The sequence below is a fragment of the Mycteria americana genome, chromosome 6 (assembly GCF_035582795.1).
Source record: "Mycteria americana isolate JAX WOST 10 ecotype Jacksonville Zoo and Gardens chromosome 6, USCA_MyAme_1.0, whole genome shotgun sequence".
In the NCBI taxonomy this organism is placed as follows: domain Eukaryota; kingdom Metazoa; phylum Chordata; class Aves; order Ciconiiformes; family Ciconiidae; genus Mycteria; species Mycteria americana.
The window spans coordinates 16,388,509-16,403,663 of NC_134370.1; the positions used below are offsets into that span (position 1 = coordinate 16,388,509).

Sequence of the window (15,155 nt, forward strand, 5' to 3'; positions counted from 1 at the left end):
TAAATAGTAACTAGCTAAATTTATTAATACACAACAAGACTTTACAAAAAGGTTAGAGAGGAGAAATGCACAGAATTTGGGTGGAAAACACACAGTACTCTCATACCACCGTATGCAGAGCTGGACAGTTGGCTGCTAGGTCAGAAGGGACCCTGAAGCAGGCTCAGACTTACAGTTTTGATCATCCCAAAATAATCCTGCGGTGACAATTCCCCCAATGTTGGGATCTCATCCTTTTACAAGAGGTTTGTGTTTCTAGGCAGTATTCAGGATGCTGGAGTGAATCACTGCCCCAGGCTGCATCAGCTGCCTCATCCAGTTGCTCAGCTGTTTTCCCACATAGCTACTATTCTTTTTTCCTCTGAAAGCTGGGAAGAAGATGGCTTGACACAACACAAAGCTGTCCTTTTCCAAGGACCCATCAGCTCTTACCTCCATTCTCAGCATAGACCCAACAACTTTGCTGTTACCCACTCTTAAATGCCACATCCTAACAAGGGACACCTGAGCCCAAGCTCTGCCTCACACGGCAGCTTCTCATAACAAGCAGATGACACCCCTGCAGGGACTGATCCGGTCCTCCCTGCCCTCAGCCTCTTCCCCGAGGGCCCACAGATTTCTTGGCTACCAGGGGATCAGCTGCCCCCCTGCCCCACAGCTACCAGCAACAATCCCCACGCAAACCTATTCCCCTTTAGCATGAAAAGGCTACGGGGGCATTTGAGAGCTGAGCGAGCCCCACAGCACCCTTTCCCCCCTTGTCACCCCTACCCCTCACCCTGGGGAGGGGGACCAGAGGGACCCCATCGGTGGCTCACAGCATCCCCGTGCCATGAGAGGGCATGTTGAGCCTGTGGATGGCATCGCCCAAAATAGCAAGAGCTCACAGGGGATAGGATATACTGGGAAGGGTGGGTTAGAGGGGAAAACACACTCAGGCCCATTCATACTGCTGTACATGGACCTGGGCAATCACCAGCAGGTCAAAAAGGTCCCTGGGGAGTCAGAGGCTTTAGAAAAAGTAGACACAGCTTTCCCGGTCCCATGATGGCAATTCCCCCCATAGCCAGAGCCCAGCCTTTGAAGATGTTTGGGTCTCCAGGCAGCTCTTTGCATTGAGCTTTCTGTTCCTGAACCACAGGCTGCATAATGCTGGAGGGTGTCACTGTCCCACATAAGATCCATTATCCTGTTGTTCTGCTATTTTCTTACTTACCTGCTTCTTTTTTCCTCTTTGTTTTGCTTCAAGCCATTTTTCCCTGTTTTCAAGGCTGCATTTTTCCAAGGACCGGTGATTGGCCATCACTTCATGTCCCTAAGAAAAACCCCTTTCTAGTCCACTCCCACCTCTTCAAGGTGGTAGCTGGGCATCTTCCTCTTAGCTCAGCCTTAAATACCCCATCCTAACAAGGGACACTGGGTCCCAAGCTCCGGTTCACCCAGCAGCTCTCATGACAAGCTGATAACACACCTGACATCCCCACTCCTGAGACCTGACGTGCTTGGTGTAAGACCCCATTAGCCTAATGCCTACAGCCTCTTAGCAGGGGAAAGACTGTATTTACAGGGCCATTGATGGCAAGGCCAGGCTGTTCGGGACCCTGGCCAGCCCAGCGCACACCCTGTCCCCCATGCAACCTCCCAGAACACCCACGCAGAGCATCCTACAGCTGCAGCACCCCAAAAAGGCTGCCGACCATCTGCAGAGACCCTCAGCCCCTATCTCCCCCACCCCCCAGACGGCTGACAGAGGCAAAGTAACGGTGGTGTGCATAGCGATTGTGGTTAGATTTTATTGTCTTTTTTTTTTTTTTTTAACCCATATTATTGTTATAATACAAAATATACAGACTGGAGATGCCAAGCGGGTTGTGGGTCACCATGCCCCGGGGCTGGGGGTCACGCCATGCGACCTGCAGCGTGAGGGAGGAGGCAGCATCTGCTCCGCGTGGCAGGGGACAGTGGGTACCCCAGAGAGCCTGGGTGGAGGGGATGACAGGGCAGAAGGAAACAGGAGGGGTACGGATCGGGATACCTACCCTCCCACCCTTGGGAGACTGCAGGTGGGAGCTCGGCCCCATGGCAAACCCAGGAATAGGACTGTGAGATGAACAACGTGTTGAATGAACCTAAAAAAACCACGTGATGTCTGCAAGGGCTGGGCCAGGGACAGTTTCGCTGGGGAGCAGCCCCATAGCTTTGGCTCAGGGCCCCAGGAGGGGGTTTCTAACGGCTCCGACACCAGGGGCTCAGCCTGGATCTGGGGCCCGGCCCAGCACGGGTACTGGCCTTGCTCACCCCTTCCCCATTGATCCCAGACACCACAGCTTGGGCCAGCCCCGACCGCCCTCGGCTGCTGAAGATGTGGAGGCTGGAGCAGCAGAGCCGAGGCTGCTGGCGCTGGGTACATTCCCAATGCCTGCGGGGCTGCACAGAGGGGCTTCTGGGGTTGGTATGGGGTCATTAGCCCATGGGCATCACTTCCCCAGCCAGGACTCGGAGGGGTATGCGGGCAGGACAGGCCTGCCTGCACACACCCAGCTCTGAGGAGCTGTTGGTGATAAAGATGTGGGGAGCCCCAGGATGCTGGCTCCATCCCCGAGATCCCCAGGCAGGCTCTCACCTCGGGGCATGGCAGTGCCAGGAGAAGGAGCTGAGCCCACCCTGCCCCGAGGTGACCCTCCTGGCCAGCCCCAGCCTCAGCTTTCTCCCCAAGTTGCTGCCAGCTCAGCCGTGCCCCCAGCACAGGGCTATGCCTGTGGGGACACCTCTCCGCCCCATTGCTCGCTCCCCGGGCAGCGGGTGGGCCAGGACAGACCAGGGCATGGGAGCAGGGAAAGGTCAGCAGCAAATGATGCCGGGAGCATGGCTGTGAGGTCCAAGGGCCAGGGTGGCTGCCGGAGCCCAGCACACCTCCCTCCTCCACATGTTCCCATGCTCTGGCTGCCGTGTTTTTGGGGAGGGGTCAGAAGGGTGTCTCTCCATCGGAGCTTCAGAGTGGGTCCCCGAGGTCCCCTGTGTGCCAGCACCCCGAACTTGAGGGACAGGGGTTGAGGTTGCAGCTCCCCCCCCCAGCCCAGCATCCTCCATCCTGGGGTACCAGTGCCACTAGAAGGCACCTTGGGTCCCTTTAGTCTCCCCTCTCCCCAAGTCAGGATGAGCCTCCTAGGTCTAACTGGGCCCCTGCCTGGGATCAGGGGCTGCTCCCCACAGCTCATGCTGCCTTCTCCAGGCACGGCACCTCTGCCCACCCAACAACCCAGGGTCTGGGCAAGGAGGGCGGCCGGTGGCTCATGGCCGATGCACTGGACACTCCCCGCGACAGGGCACAGCCAGGGCAGGGGAGGAAGCTGAGGTGCTGGCGCCCGTTGCAAGACTTTATTGGTTTCTAGACAGCGTCGCTGGAGGGTTTGGGCTGGAGCCAGTGCTGGGGGCTCCCAGGGCTGGGGCGGGTCAGGGGTGGGGGAGCTGTGGCTGCACGGGGTGCTGTGCACAGGGGAAGCCTCTATCACAGCCCGAGGCTGTGGCTTCCCCGCCGGGAACGGGTGCAGGGAGGTCCATCCAGGCCAAACACTCGCCCCGTGCCAGCCATGCCCACGCTCCGATGTCCAGGAGCACCTGCTTGGGATCCCCCGAGAAAAGCGGAGCCGGCCCAGGGGGAAGGGAAGATCCCGGTGCCGATCGCGTCTCCGGGAAGGGAGGCCCCTTCCCGCGGGGGTGTCTGTGCAGCCGGCGGAGGGGAGGCTCGAAGGAAAAGTCAAGAGAGAAGCAGGTTCTGGGCCTGGTGGCAGGAGAGCTTGGCTGGAGGCAGGTCCGGGAGCTAAATCACATTGTCGAAGAGCTGCATGGACCGCATGATGTTCTCGTCCTGCGGGGAGGAGGTGGGAAGTGGGTGGGTTGGGCATGGCACAGCAATCTGGGCAGCTCCCCCCAAACCTGGCTTTACCCTCATGGAGGCTCTGACCCATGGGACAAGAGCCCCAGGCACTACAAGCAGTTTCCAAGCCCTACTGGGATGCACGGCTCTCTTCATCTGCACAGGGAGGCTGGCACGGATACAGTTCCCAAAGCAGAGCCTCAGCCTTGCCCCTGGGAGCCCTGCCTTCACCCCCTCTCTGCCAGGAGGGCGATGGGGGGACAGAGGTCCCCAAGGGACAGGGAGGTGGCCCAGCCCCAGAGCAGAGCTGCTGGTGGCTTTACCTTCTGGCAGGACTCCAGGAACTCCTCAATTGTCACCACGCCATCATTGTTTCGGTCCATTTTCTGCAGACAAGCACAGCACAGGGGGCATGGCAGGGACAGCCCCAGCCCCAGGGAGAGCCCAGCACCCCCTGCCCGGGTCCCACAGGGCCTGGACACAGCGAACCCCTGCCCCAGCCATCCCCAAGCACCCGGCAGGACCAGGATGGCCTTTTCTCTCCCTGGCTCCAGCACAGCCCGGCTTCATCCCCAGAGTGGGGCGTTTTCTCCTCCACTGTGCCAGGTTTTGGGCACCACTGGCTCCGTGCTGGAGCTCTGCTCCCCCAGGACGTGCTTGGCTCACCTGGAAGAAGTTCTCCACGTGCTCCCGGGGTGCTTCCTCCCGCATAGCCGGGTAGGTGTATTTGCCCATCATGTCGTAGATGGACTTCATGATGTCCAGCATTTCCTGGAGGGAAGGGGGTTGCAGGGTCAACACAGGGCTCTGCCTCTGCCTCATCTCCAACCCACACCTTTTTTGTGATGCTCCCGAAGGAGCTGTGGGGTGCTCAGGTGTGTTCCTGCTGGCTCCGTGCACGGTGTGGGGCCGTGTGTGTGCCTGCATGTGTGATGGAGCCCCAAAAAGCAGCACTTCCATCATCCACCCTCCACCCCAGAGACACACCAGTGCCGGGGGCCAGGAGGGACCTGTTTGCGAAGCTGTGCTCAGTAAATATTGACCCCCCAGCTCTCCTCCAGAGCTCAGCCAACACCCCTGAGTCCTGCCCTCGTCCCTGCTGGGCGCAGACCTGCGCTGGCCCCGGGGACCACCCTGGACCCCCCCCATCCCACCTCTTTGGTGATGCAGCCATCTTTGTTCAGGTCGTAGAGGTTGAAGGCCCAGTTCAGGCGGTCGTCAATGGTGCCCCGCAGGATGATGGACAGCCCAGACACAAAGTCCTGCAAGGATGTACAAGGCAGGCAGACGGGAGTTACGGCCACAAAGGGTCTCACGGACACAGAGGGTACAGTCCTGCTTGTCCCTCCTGCAGCGGGGGAACTCAGCCCCAAAGCCCTGGGGCCGGGCTGACAAGGGAAACGTTGAGTATCAAAAAGAGCCTGAGGAAAACCGATTGCTTGTCCCCAGATCTGTCCCACGCTAGTCCCTTGGGTCATAGCACCCAAAAGGACAATGTGCATCAAGACCTTCTGTTCAGCCAAAGCCTGAACAAGACTCAGCCACGGCTGTGCCTGCCAGTCTGGGTACCTAGAAGACGCTAGCCATAAAATACAGAAAGCCCCCTTTTTTGTTGCTTTTCAATGTTTTTCCACTGCCTCTGGGAATTTAATAAACTCCATCAGCCCCTGCGAAGCTCTCCATCCATCTGCAACAGCAATGCTGCTCAGCCCAGCCCACGGTACCTGAATGGACGTGCCCTCCCTGCCCCGCTGCCATCCCCTCAGCCACAGCTCACCTCGAAGCTGACGGAGCCGTCGTGATCGGTGTCGAAGGCGTTGAAGAGGAAGGTGGCATATGTGCTGGAGTCTGGGGGGAGGCGGACAGTGTGAGGGGGTGATGTGTGAACCCCTGCCCAGCAGAGGCACCCATGCAGGGCATGGGGTGGGGATGGGCACTCACCTCCCTGCGGGAAGAACTGTGAGTAGATCTGCTTGAAGTTTTCTTCATTGACGATGCCGCTCGGGCACTCCTGCCAGGGCAAGCCGCAGCGTCACCTCCACAATCCCAAATCCACAAACCCCTTCCCTCGCCCCCCAGCCCTGCGCTGCCTGGCAAGGCTGCTTGGAGCATCTCCCTGATTTTGTGGGCTGCACTCCTCGCTGGAGGGGCTCTGCATCCCAGGCACCCAGGGAGGGGGCTCTCTGCACCCAAGGGATGCAGCACAGCATCAGGCCTCCCCACTGAGCTCCCTGGAGGTGGGATCAGGCCGTAGCCTGATATAAACTTCAACCCCAAGGTCCCAAAAGCCTTTGCAAACCCCGGGCACCGCCAGGTGCGAAGCACCCTCCGAGGTGGACCTGGCAGCAGAGGGGAGGCTAACAAAGCTGGTCGAGGGGTACTCACGTTCTTGAAGCCTCGGTACAGGACCTGCAGCTCTTTGCGGGTGAACTTGGTCTGCTCCTGGAGCTGCTCCAGCCCCTCGGGGCGGTGGCAGACGGTGGAGAGCTCAAACTCATCCTCAACGCTGTCTGCAAGGAACCCAGGGGAAGAGAGGGTGGCTGAGCCCAGCACCCTCCTGCCCTGCCCTGCTGTGCCGGGGGGCAGGAGAGGCACCTTGCGTAGCACACCCCGTCCTCTCACACCTGCCCAGGGTGACACATTTTTGGGGTGCCCTGCTCAGCCAGAGTTGGGTCTATGCCAGCAGGGGACACTCAGACACACCCTGGGGGCAGACCAGCAGCTGACACTGAGCAACAGCCCCCCCCAGCCTCCGGTACAGCCCAGGCTGGGCAGAAAGGGGATGTGAACCCCCCCCCAGTGCTGAGACCTGCCCTGCCTGCCCTTCTCCTCCCCCCAGCACAGGCATCTGCTCTGGGGGGCCGAGACCCTGGGCGTCCCGCTGGTCTGTGCTGCACCAGGGCTTGTATCCAGCAGGAGAGCTGCTCCCCAGAACCCCCAGCCCCAAATGCCCCCCCCCAGCCTTGTCTAGACCCCATCCTGCCTGCTGCGTCCCCCTTCATCGATGGCTTCTCCCCACCATCTGGCAATCTGCACAACCCCTGCCCGCAGCAGCCAGCACCCCCACACCCCACTGCAACTGAGAGGGGCTGTGGCCCCACAGCAGGTACCCCCCCTCTGTGGGGCAGAGCAGCCCCTGCCCCTCCATACTCACCTCTTCTCCCAGGGGGGATCAGCTCGCACCGCGGGACGGGGGAGACCCTGGCCAGGGGCTCAGACTCACCGAGGGCCAAGCACACCCAGTGCAGGGGGGGTAGGGGGCTCTGGGCAGCTCTGTGCTCACTCCCTGCTCAGCCCCTTTCGCCCCCCCCCGTCACACCTCCATCTCCAAACCGACACTGAGCTTCGAGCAACAACCCCCCAGCCCTTAAACCAGTGCCGGGAGGGTCCCGCTGCCCTGAGCCAGCTCCAAAGCGGGTCTCACTCCTGTGGGAGCCACTCCGGGGAGTTGGAGAGGGGGAAAAGGCGAGGACAGAGGTGGGTGCAGAGCCCATCGGATCGGACCCCTCTGGGGCAGGACTGAACTTGACAGCCCCAAACCCAGGGCAGGGGAGTGGTGGAGGTGTCCCCTTCCCGCGGGCAGGGCCAGGGCGGAGGGCAGGCAGCAGCACCGCTGGGGACACACACACACAAAGGCAAGAAGAAGCACTTGCTTTCGCTGAGCGAGGGGATGGATTTGGGCCGGCAGCAGGGCAGCAGTTTGAGGAATCGCTGCTTCAGCGCTTTTTTAGTTTGGCCCGGCGGGTTGCCTGGAAGAAAGAAGGAGTCACCAAGCAGAAGAGTTAACAGAGCAGCAGCCCCTGGACCCGGCGGGCAGCAGGGTCGGGCACCCAGCGCGGGGCGAGTGGGGCCGGGGGCAGCACATGCAGCGTGAGGCCGGAGGAGCAGGAAGGCAAAGCCCAGCCCAGGCTCTGCTCGGCCTTTCTGCTTCATCCTAGGACAAACCCGGCACTGGAGTTTCCCTCCTTGGGAAGGATGGGGATTACAAAAGGGCAACCCTGCTGGGCTACCCACACACAGCACCTCTGCACCCCCCCATCGGAGCATGCCGGGGTGCACTGGAGACACCCAGCAGCCCAGAGACCCAGGGGATGGCAGGGCTGGACTCTGCCCTTTAGCCTCAAGGCCAAATACCTGCTCCCTGGGGACCCTCCCCTCCCCGCGGGGCTGCGCAGAGAGGCAGGGCAGGATGAAGCCCAAGAAACAGCCTGCGGCCAAGCCGGGGCATTGCATCCTCCCCAGAGCTCGGGCCGGGTTTGATCCTGCTGGCACCCGAGAGCTGAATGCAAAGCACGCGCCGAACCCAGCCATGCAGCCCAGACTGCGGCATGCACCCCCGCCCCAGCACGGCACTGGGATCCGAGCCCGGGGACCTGCCTTGAGACAGCCAGAAGGGGAACGGGGCTCAGGGCTTTGCCTTGGCCAGGCTATGGGGCAGGGTGAGGGGCTCCCCACGTCAGCCTGGCCCACGGCCATTGCTTCCAAGTGGCCCTGCATAAACAGCAGGTCCCCTCGCTGTACAGACCCCCCCACCACACCCTATTCCCCCATCCGGACCCCAGTGGCTTTGCTCAGCCCCATCTCTCCCTGCTGGCGCTGCCCCATGGCTGCAGACCCATTCCCTCCCTTCCCGCAGTGCCTCAAGCCAGCAAACTCAGCACAGGACTAACGCTGCAGGCGGGGAGGGGAGGAAGAGGAGGGGATGAAGGCCATGCTGGGCTCCAGCCCCCAAAGGGAGGCAGACAGCGGCATGGGGCACCGATGGGATGAAAGGTGCAAAGTCCCTTTGGGGCTCTGCTGACGCGGTGTTTGCTCCAGGTGCCCTGGACATCTGCACGCAGCAGGTCACAATGCCTGTGCACCCTGAGCCCTGGTTTTGGGGTTGTTTCTCTAGGGGGTTAGCAGATGGGGCTGCTCTGGCAGCTTTCTCAGCCTTGTGGGGCTGAGCTGAGCCCCAGGTGCTAGGGAAATGGTGCTGCATGGTACCCAGCTCCAGCTCCCAGAGGGGAATGTGGGTCTGCAGGCAGCTCCATCACTCTGGGGCGATGGAGAACAGCTCCAGGAGGTCTTTGTCCCAGCAGGACATCACACAAAGCCACTCAGAGAGGGCAAATTTGTCCCCAGGGAAGTGGCATCCACAGCAGGGTGCCAGTGACATGCAAACGTGCAGGATGCACGAATGCACCCCCTGGCATTTGTCACCAGGCGACAAAGGCAAGGGTGAGGGCCAGGATTTGGCGCTGGCAGCACAGCCTGGCCCCTGTCTGCTCCAGGGTTTGCGGGCAGGTGACGAAAGAGGCTTTTTTCCTTCCTAGAAGTGGGCATCAGTTGTGCATAAAACATGATTCTGGCCCAGCTCCTTTTCCAGGGCTTTAATTTGCAGACGGAAAGGGAAATTGCACCTTTCAGCCTTCCAAGGATGCCCGGGGGCCAGGTGCCTCCAGCAGAGCCAAGCTGTGGGGACAGACCTGGGAGGCAGGAGCAGCCCCTGCACCCAGGGGGAAGGGACGGGGTGGGCAGAGCAACACCCAGCACCAGGGTGATGGACCAGGGGAGGGAGCAGGGCGGGAGGGAAACCACACAGCTAGAGAGATGCAACAGAGAGTAAACTGTGGTTGGACTCACAGGGGCAGCAGGTATAGGCACGTGCAGTAGGTCAGGTCGGGTGCAAGTTACACTTTAGTTTGTTATAAAGAAGGAAAAAGAAAAAAAAATAAAGAACATGGGCGTTTTCTTAAGGAGGAAACCGAAGAGGGCCCGATTCCAGGGGCCCCGGGGCAGGGGAGGGAGCACGTTCAGCACATGCAGCTTAACAGGAGAGGGGTGACCAGGACGGGGGTTTTGCTGTCCTGGCTTTGGTGCGCCCAAGGGCTCTGCTGGGGAGGACACGTTGTCCCCTTTCTGTCCCCCAGCATTCATACTGTGAGCAAGTCTGGGGGCTCCCCCTCACTGGGAAACAGCTCTGGCCAAAGACGGGGAGTGGAGCCTGGCCACGTGCTGCCCTGCTGGGCACACGGGACGTCCGCAGCACAAAGCCCTGTCCCTGCTAGTGACAGCTCCTTTTCCAGATGTCGCTCTGCCCTCCACCCCTCTGCAAGAGCCATCAAGTGGCTGGCACAAAACAAGCCAACAGAAAGGGCTGGCAGTGTTTTATCTGCAGCGGGAGGTCTGCCGGGTTAAGTGGCTTGTCACTTCCCATGCATCACTCCACAGCCCAGTGACTTCGAAACACACGCACCTATAAACCAAGCCTCCATCCTTGGACAGCACCAAAAGGGGAAGGGATTTCCCATCCCCACCTCCGCATGCTGTTGAAATGAATCCTGGAGGCTGCTGGACGCTGGCTGTGAAGGGACCCACAGCAGGTGGATCCCTGACCCCAGCAGTGACCGCCACTGGGACAGCTGTGGACCACTTTGTATTGAGCCACCGGCACCTGATGTGTCCTTGGGGGCTGCATCCAGCCAGTACTGCCATGTGGGGGGGTTACACGCTGCTGGGCTGACACCCCCACTTCCCAGGGAGGACCCAAGCCTGGGCTGCTCCGTGGTCTCCCAGAGAGAACGCAGGAGCGGGGGTCAGCCCAATGCATAACCATGTCCCTGCCCTCCCCACAGAGCCAGAGCCATCAGTGCCCTCCCAGGGACAGCTGGCTGGGGAGACCAACCCAACCCTTTCGCAGCACCCTCCTGCTAGAAAAGACCCTACAATAACAAGCCAACAGGCAGTGCCAAAACTCCCCCCTCAATCTCAGTAACCTGTCAATAAATGCATCATCACAATGGGTGGAAGATGTGCATCCCACGGCGGTGAGACCCCCGCAGTGTCCCCAGCTCAGCGCCCGGGTACAGCACCGTTCCAGGATGGGAGCAGAGCACCAGCAGCCACGGGGTGGGTCTTGCAGCTTCCACAGCCCCTGCTTGGCCCCCTGGGGCAACACCGGGTTAGTCGGGAGGTCAGGAGGAGCTGGTACCCCAGGGATGATCTGCCCCAGCACCCTGCCCCAGGAGCAGGGTTTGGGCAGAGGAAGGCAGCCAGGCAAGGGGACCCTCTGCCTTATCAGATAGCCTGGCTGGGAAGCAGGAGGGTGAACCCCAGCCAGGGTAGGGGGATGAGCCAGAAGAAGGGGCAGGGCAGCCCCAGGGGAGCACGGGGAAGGGGTCAGCAGTTCCCAGAACATTCTGTCTTCAGGAGAAGAGCCCCCATCCCATTCCAGACCATCACCTTTTCCTGAGAGACCAGAAGCACATCCCCAAGCTCCCCATGCCAGGCCATGGCTCTGGGTCCATCTGGGCAGTGATGTTGAGCCCAGCTGCCCCTACAACCTGCAGTTCACAATCATCCCTGTGCAGGGCTCAGCTCTGAGCAGGGTCCCTCAGCCCCCCACTCTGCTCCCCCTCCGCAGCGCCCAGCCTCAGGCAGGCCACCTCCTGCTCTGAAGGGGTCTGCTCTGAAGGCTGGCAGGAGAAAGAGACAGCAAGCTCCCCCCGCCGCCCCGGGGGGGGGTCAGGATGGGTCCTGCCAGCAGCAGCTCTGCAAATGACCCTCATCAGTCAGCGGTGACAGAGCCGAGTGTAACCGGGGCCAGGGTGCCTGCAGCAGCCGCTGGGGCCAGACGGTCATCCATTAGGGGAATGAAATCAGAGCTGGCATCTCCCGGGGCGGGGGACGGATGGAGAGTCCCTGTCCTGGGGGTGGCACAGGGGCAGCCTCAGCTCAGACACCCAGAGCCAGCAGGGCTGAAGGAGCTGGGAGCAGCAAAGCTGCCGCACGAGACCTGTGGTTCACGGGACAGCAGAGACTCAGGACCAGGACGTTCCCCAGTGCCAGAGAGGGGAGAGCGGCTGCACGACCCTCGTGCCAAGCAGGTCCCAAAGGGAGATGGGTGTATGGGCCAGAAGGGGCCGCAGAGCAGAGCGGGGCTCACAGCGGTGCTGTCCCCACTCCCGTCCCCAGCCTGTGACAGTGCTCCCAGACAGCCTGGCTGTGCCCAGAGATGTTGGCAGAATAATAATTTCTCAGGCCACACCACATACAAAATGTTGCAAGAAGGGAATGGGACGGGATACAGGTGCCAAGGAACAGTGGAGCTCAGGGGCTCCCCAAATGGAGCGGGTAAGGCTGCGGGCTTTGGGCATCGCCCTGCCGCTAAACCCACTCGCAGGGACACATCCTGCCCTGTCCCCATCCCCACCTCCACGGCAGGGACATCTCTGGCAGCAGGAACTGGCACATCCAAAGTGCCAGAGGAGCTACCCAGGAAATGCCCCAGCAGAGCAGCAGCTCCTCTTGGCTGCAGGCAGCGTGTGCTGTAAGAGAGCTGGTGCTCTGCATACCCATTACCCAGATGCCATCCATACCCTCCCCAGTAAGGCACAGGGAGGAAGCCTGGAAAGGCCTCAGCCACAGCCCAGCCAGATCCCAGGCAGCTCAGGGACGACCTCCATCGCAAGGGGTGAAAGCACCTCCTGGGCACACTGGCCTCCTCCCCTCCCTCTGCTCACCCACTAATTGCTCCTCTGATCACTCCTACCCACCACAGCTCCCATCCCGAGATCTGGCTGCCCAAGGGGATGCGATCTGCAGTCCCTTCATCTCGCGGCATCCCCAGCATCAGCCAGGAGGCAGAAGGAATGGGGGCAAACAAACCCCAAATCGCACTCATGCAAAGTCTGTTGGCAGCCCTTGTCTGAGCCGGGACTGTCCGTGGCACAGCCGAGGAAGGCAGCCAAAGCAGACAAGCCAGCAGCACCGTGCAGCTCTCTGCACTCCCGCCCTCGCCAGGCACAACCAACAGGTCCTGCATCCCTCGCTCTGACACGTTCTGGGTCCTCTTGCCTGGCCACATCCAGCCTTGTCCTCAGCACCCACCTGCCAATCCAGGGAGCTCAGCACCCATAGCAGCCCCTTCCCTCCCCAACCCTGGCACAACCCCACAGGGAAGGCAAAGGGGCCAGGGGCTCCAGCCTCTTTTAGCCACGCTCCGCCCCATAGCCACCAGTTCCTGCGGCAGCGGGGAAAGCTTTCCCCTGCATGATGCTGCACCCCACATCCATCCCTTCCTGCCCCCGGCTCCCACCCCTCGCCCCAGCCCCAGTCATCAGCCCGTTTCCTCATCATCTGACAAAGCCCAGCCCTCTGCATCCCAATGCCCCCAGACTCCAACACCCTGATAGTCCCAGTCCCCCAGCACCCCAGAGAGCACTGCACCCCAATGCTTCCAGACCCAGATATTCCCCCCCCACTGATACTCCCAGACAGCCCAACTCTCTAGCATCCTGCACCCCAACACCCAGATGCCCCCCCAACATCCGTGATACCCCTGCACCCCAGTGCCCCCCAAGTACCCCAACATTCCCAAACAGCCCCACACCCCAACCCCCAGACACCCTCACTTCCCCAGCTCCCTACACCCTAATGCCCCCCAACACCCTCCCACACCCTAATGCCCCCCCAAATGCCCCAAACCACACTAATCCTTCCAAACCTCCCCCAAGCACCCTGCAGCCCCTGGGACAGGAGGCGAGGAGCACCTCCACCACGACATCCCCATCCCATTGCAACCCCGTCCCCAGCCCTGTCCCCATCCCACCTCCCCTGGCCAGGTCGATGATGCCCAGGGCATGGAGTAGCTTGAGGCTGGAGCAGAGCAGCAGGATGATGCCCACCGTTTGCAGCCCCTGCGGGTCCCAGAGCACCCCAGCAACCGACATCCCCCAGACGTGCAGCCCCAGCAGGCAGCTGGTCTGGCAGCAACAGACCCAGCAAGGGAGGAGAGGGGAGGGCAGGGGAGGAGAGACCTGCCTTGGCCCTCCCTCTTCCCGCCCCGGCACCCCCCGGGGTCCCTCGGGGCACCCAGGCTGCAGGGGAGGGCAGAGCCCATGCATGCGGCTCAAGGGACTTAGGGGCCAGCTCTCACCCCAGGTCCCCCGGGGCACCCCGCTGTTGTCACCCACACAGGCACCCCGCAGCCCTGGAAAGCCGCAGAGGGGTGCAGAGCTGGCACCAGTGCGTGCATGGAGGAGGCTTGGCTGCCCCTGACTCCCACTCCAACAGCAGCGCCTGGTGGCACTGACCCCGGAGCTCGCTGTCCCCCAGGACACTGCTGCCACCCAGCCCAGGGACCAGCCCTGTCCAGGACAGCCCCTCTGCCCCATCCCAGACCACCGAACCTGCCCCCCAGCAGTGCCCCCACCCTGCATGCACCCACAGCACGGCACAAGGACCCACAGCACGGCAGGAGGAGCTCCCTGCCTCGGAGCTCAGCCTTGCCCACCGATCACCTCCACGGACACCTGCCACCCTCACCTCTTCCCTCTTCACCTCCTGGGGGAACATCTGCACCTCTCCGCACCAGCAAGTAAGTCACAGCCGTGTGCAAGATCCGTGGCACATGGAGGAACCGCAGCTGGGGGCTGCCAGTCCTGGGTACCTCGCTTGCTGATGGAGGGAAACATGCCCCGCTCCGCTCTGGGGTGCTGCCTGGAGGGAGGGCAGCCCCCACCCAAAGCCCTGCTTTGTGGGCAGCAGGGCAGAGACCCCGGCCTGGCAGCAGTGGTTATTAAAAAGTCTCTTTGAGCCGGTTTTCTACACATCTCTCACCTAAAAGCTCCTTTTGATCCGGCTGCCCCCTGCTCCAGCGGCACAGCAAACCCCAGGGCAGACGTCCACAGGGAATGAGACCTTTCCCTGCATCCCAGGGAGGGGATCCTGCAGCCAAGCATGGACGGCACATGGGACCTCCTGCTGCACGTGCTCCGGGGACCACAACCCCACAGAGCCCTGGCCAGGGCACCTCTATTCCCACCTGTGCCCAGTGCTGGGGTCTAATCCTGTCCCTCACAGGGGAGAGGTGAAGAAGACCCTGTTGAGCTCTCACACCACCCTGCAGCCCAACACAACGCTGTGCTAGAGAGCCCCAGGCTGGCTCCACACCAGCCTCTCCCTTGGACTCCGAGGTTTCATCCTCCACTGGCAGAGCAGGGCTGCAAAGAAGGCCTGTCCCAACAGGCTCCCTTGCTCTCTAGCTTTACTGCTTTATCTCCAGCCTGTGATTTCTCACCTCCCCATGGCTGAGCAATCTCCCTGCCCCTCCATCTGCTGGCTCAGAGCCCATTTCTGGGGCAGGATGTAGCAGTGGGGTCCCTGCTCTGTGTCCAGCTGGGTCCCCTTGCTCCCCTCTCCAGGCACATCAGCAACAGAAAGAGCAAGCCAGGCCAGAGGGAATTGGGAGGGAAGCAATGTGAAAAGTGATTAACGCGAGGCCGGAGGGAGAAGA

General features: G+C 61.4%; 1 protein-coding gene across 3 annotated transcripts in view; it reads right to left on the minus strand.

Moving 5' to 3' along the window:
* Nucleotides 1-3,331: 3,331 nt before the first annotated feature.
* KCNIP2 (potassium voltage-gated channel interacting protein 2) overlaps nt 3,332-15,155 on the minus strand; it is a 45,993-nt gene continuing 34,169 nt past the window's right edge. Inside the window, exons 2-9 of one of the 3 annotated variants that reach the window (XM_075504072.1) lie at nt 7,531-7,626; nt 6,263-6,447; nt 5,819-5,888; nt 5,655-5,725; nt 5,032-5,139; nt 4,544-4,648; nt 4,201-4,263; nt 3,332-3,868 (exon numbers count right to left, since the gene is read on the minus strand). In XM_075504072.1, coding sequence (XP_075360187.1) covers nt 3,821-3,868; nt 4,201-4,263; nt 4,544-4,648; nt 5,032-5,139; nt 5,655-5,725; nt 5,819-5,888; nt 6,263-6,447; nt 7,531-7,626 — 746 coding nt within the window. In that variant the 3' untranslated portion in view covers nt 3,332-3,820. Of the gene's footprint in view, nt 3,869-4,200; nt 4,264-4,543; nt 4,649-5,031; nt 5,140-5,654; nt 5,889-6,262; nt 6,448-7,530; nt 7,627-15,155 lie in introns of all 3 variants that reach the window. The other 2 variants (XM_075504074.1, XM_075504073.1) reach the window with 2 other exon arrangements.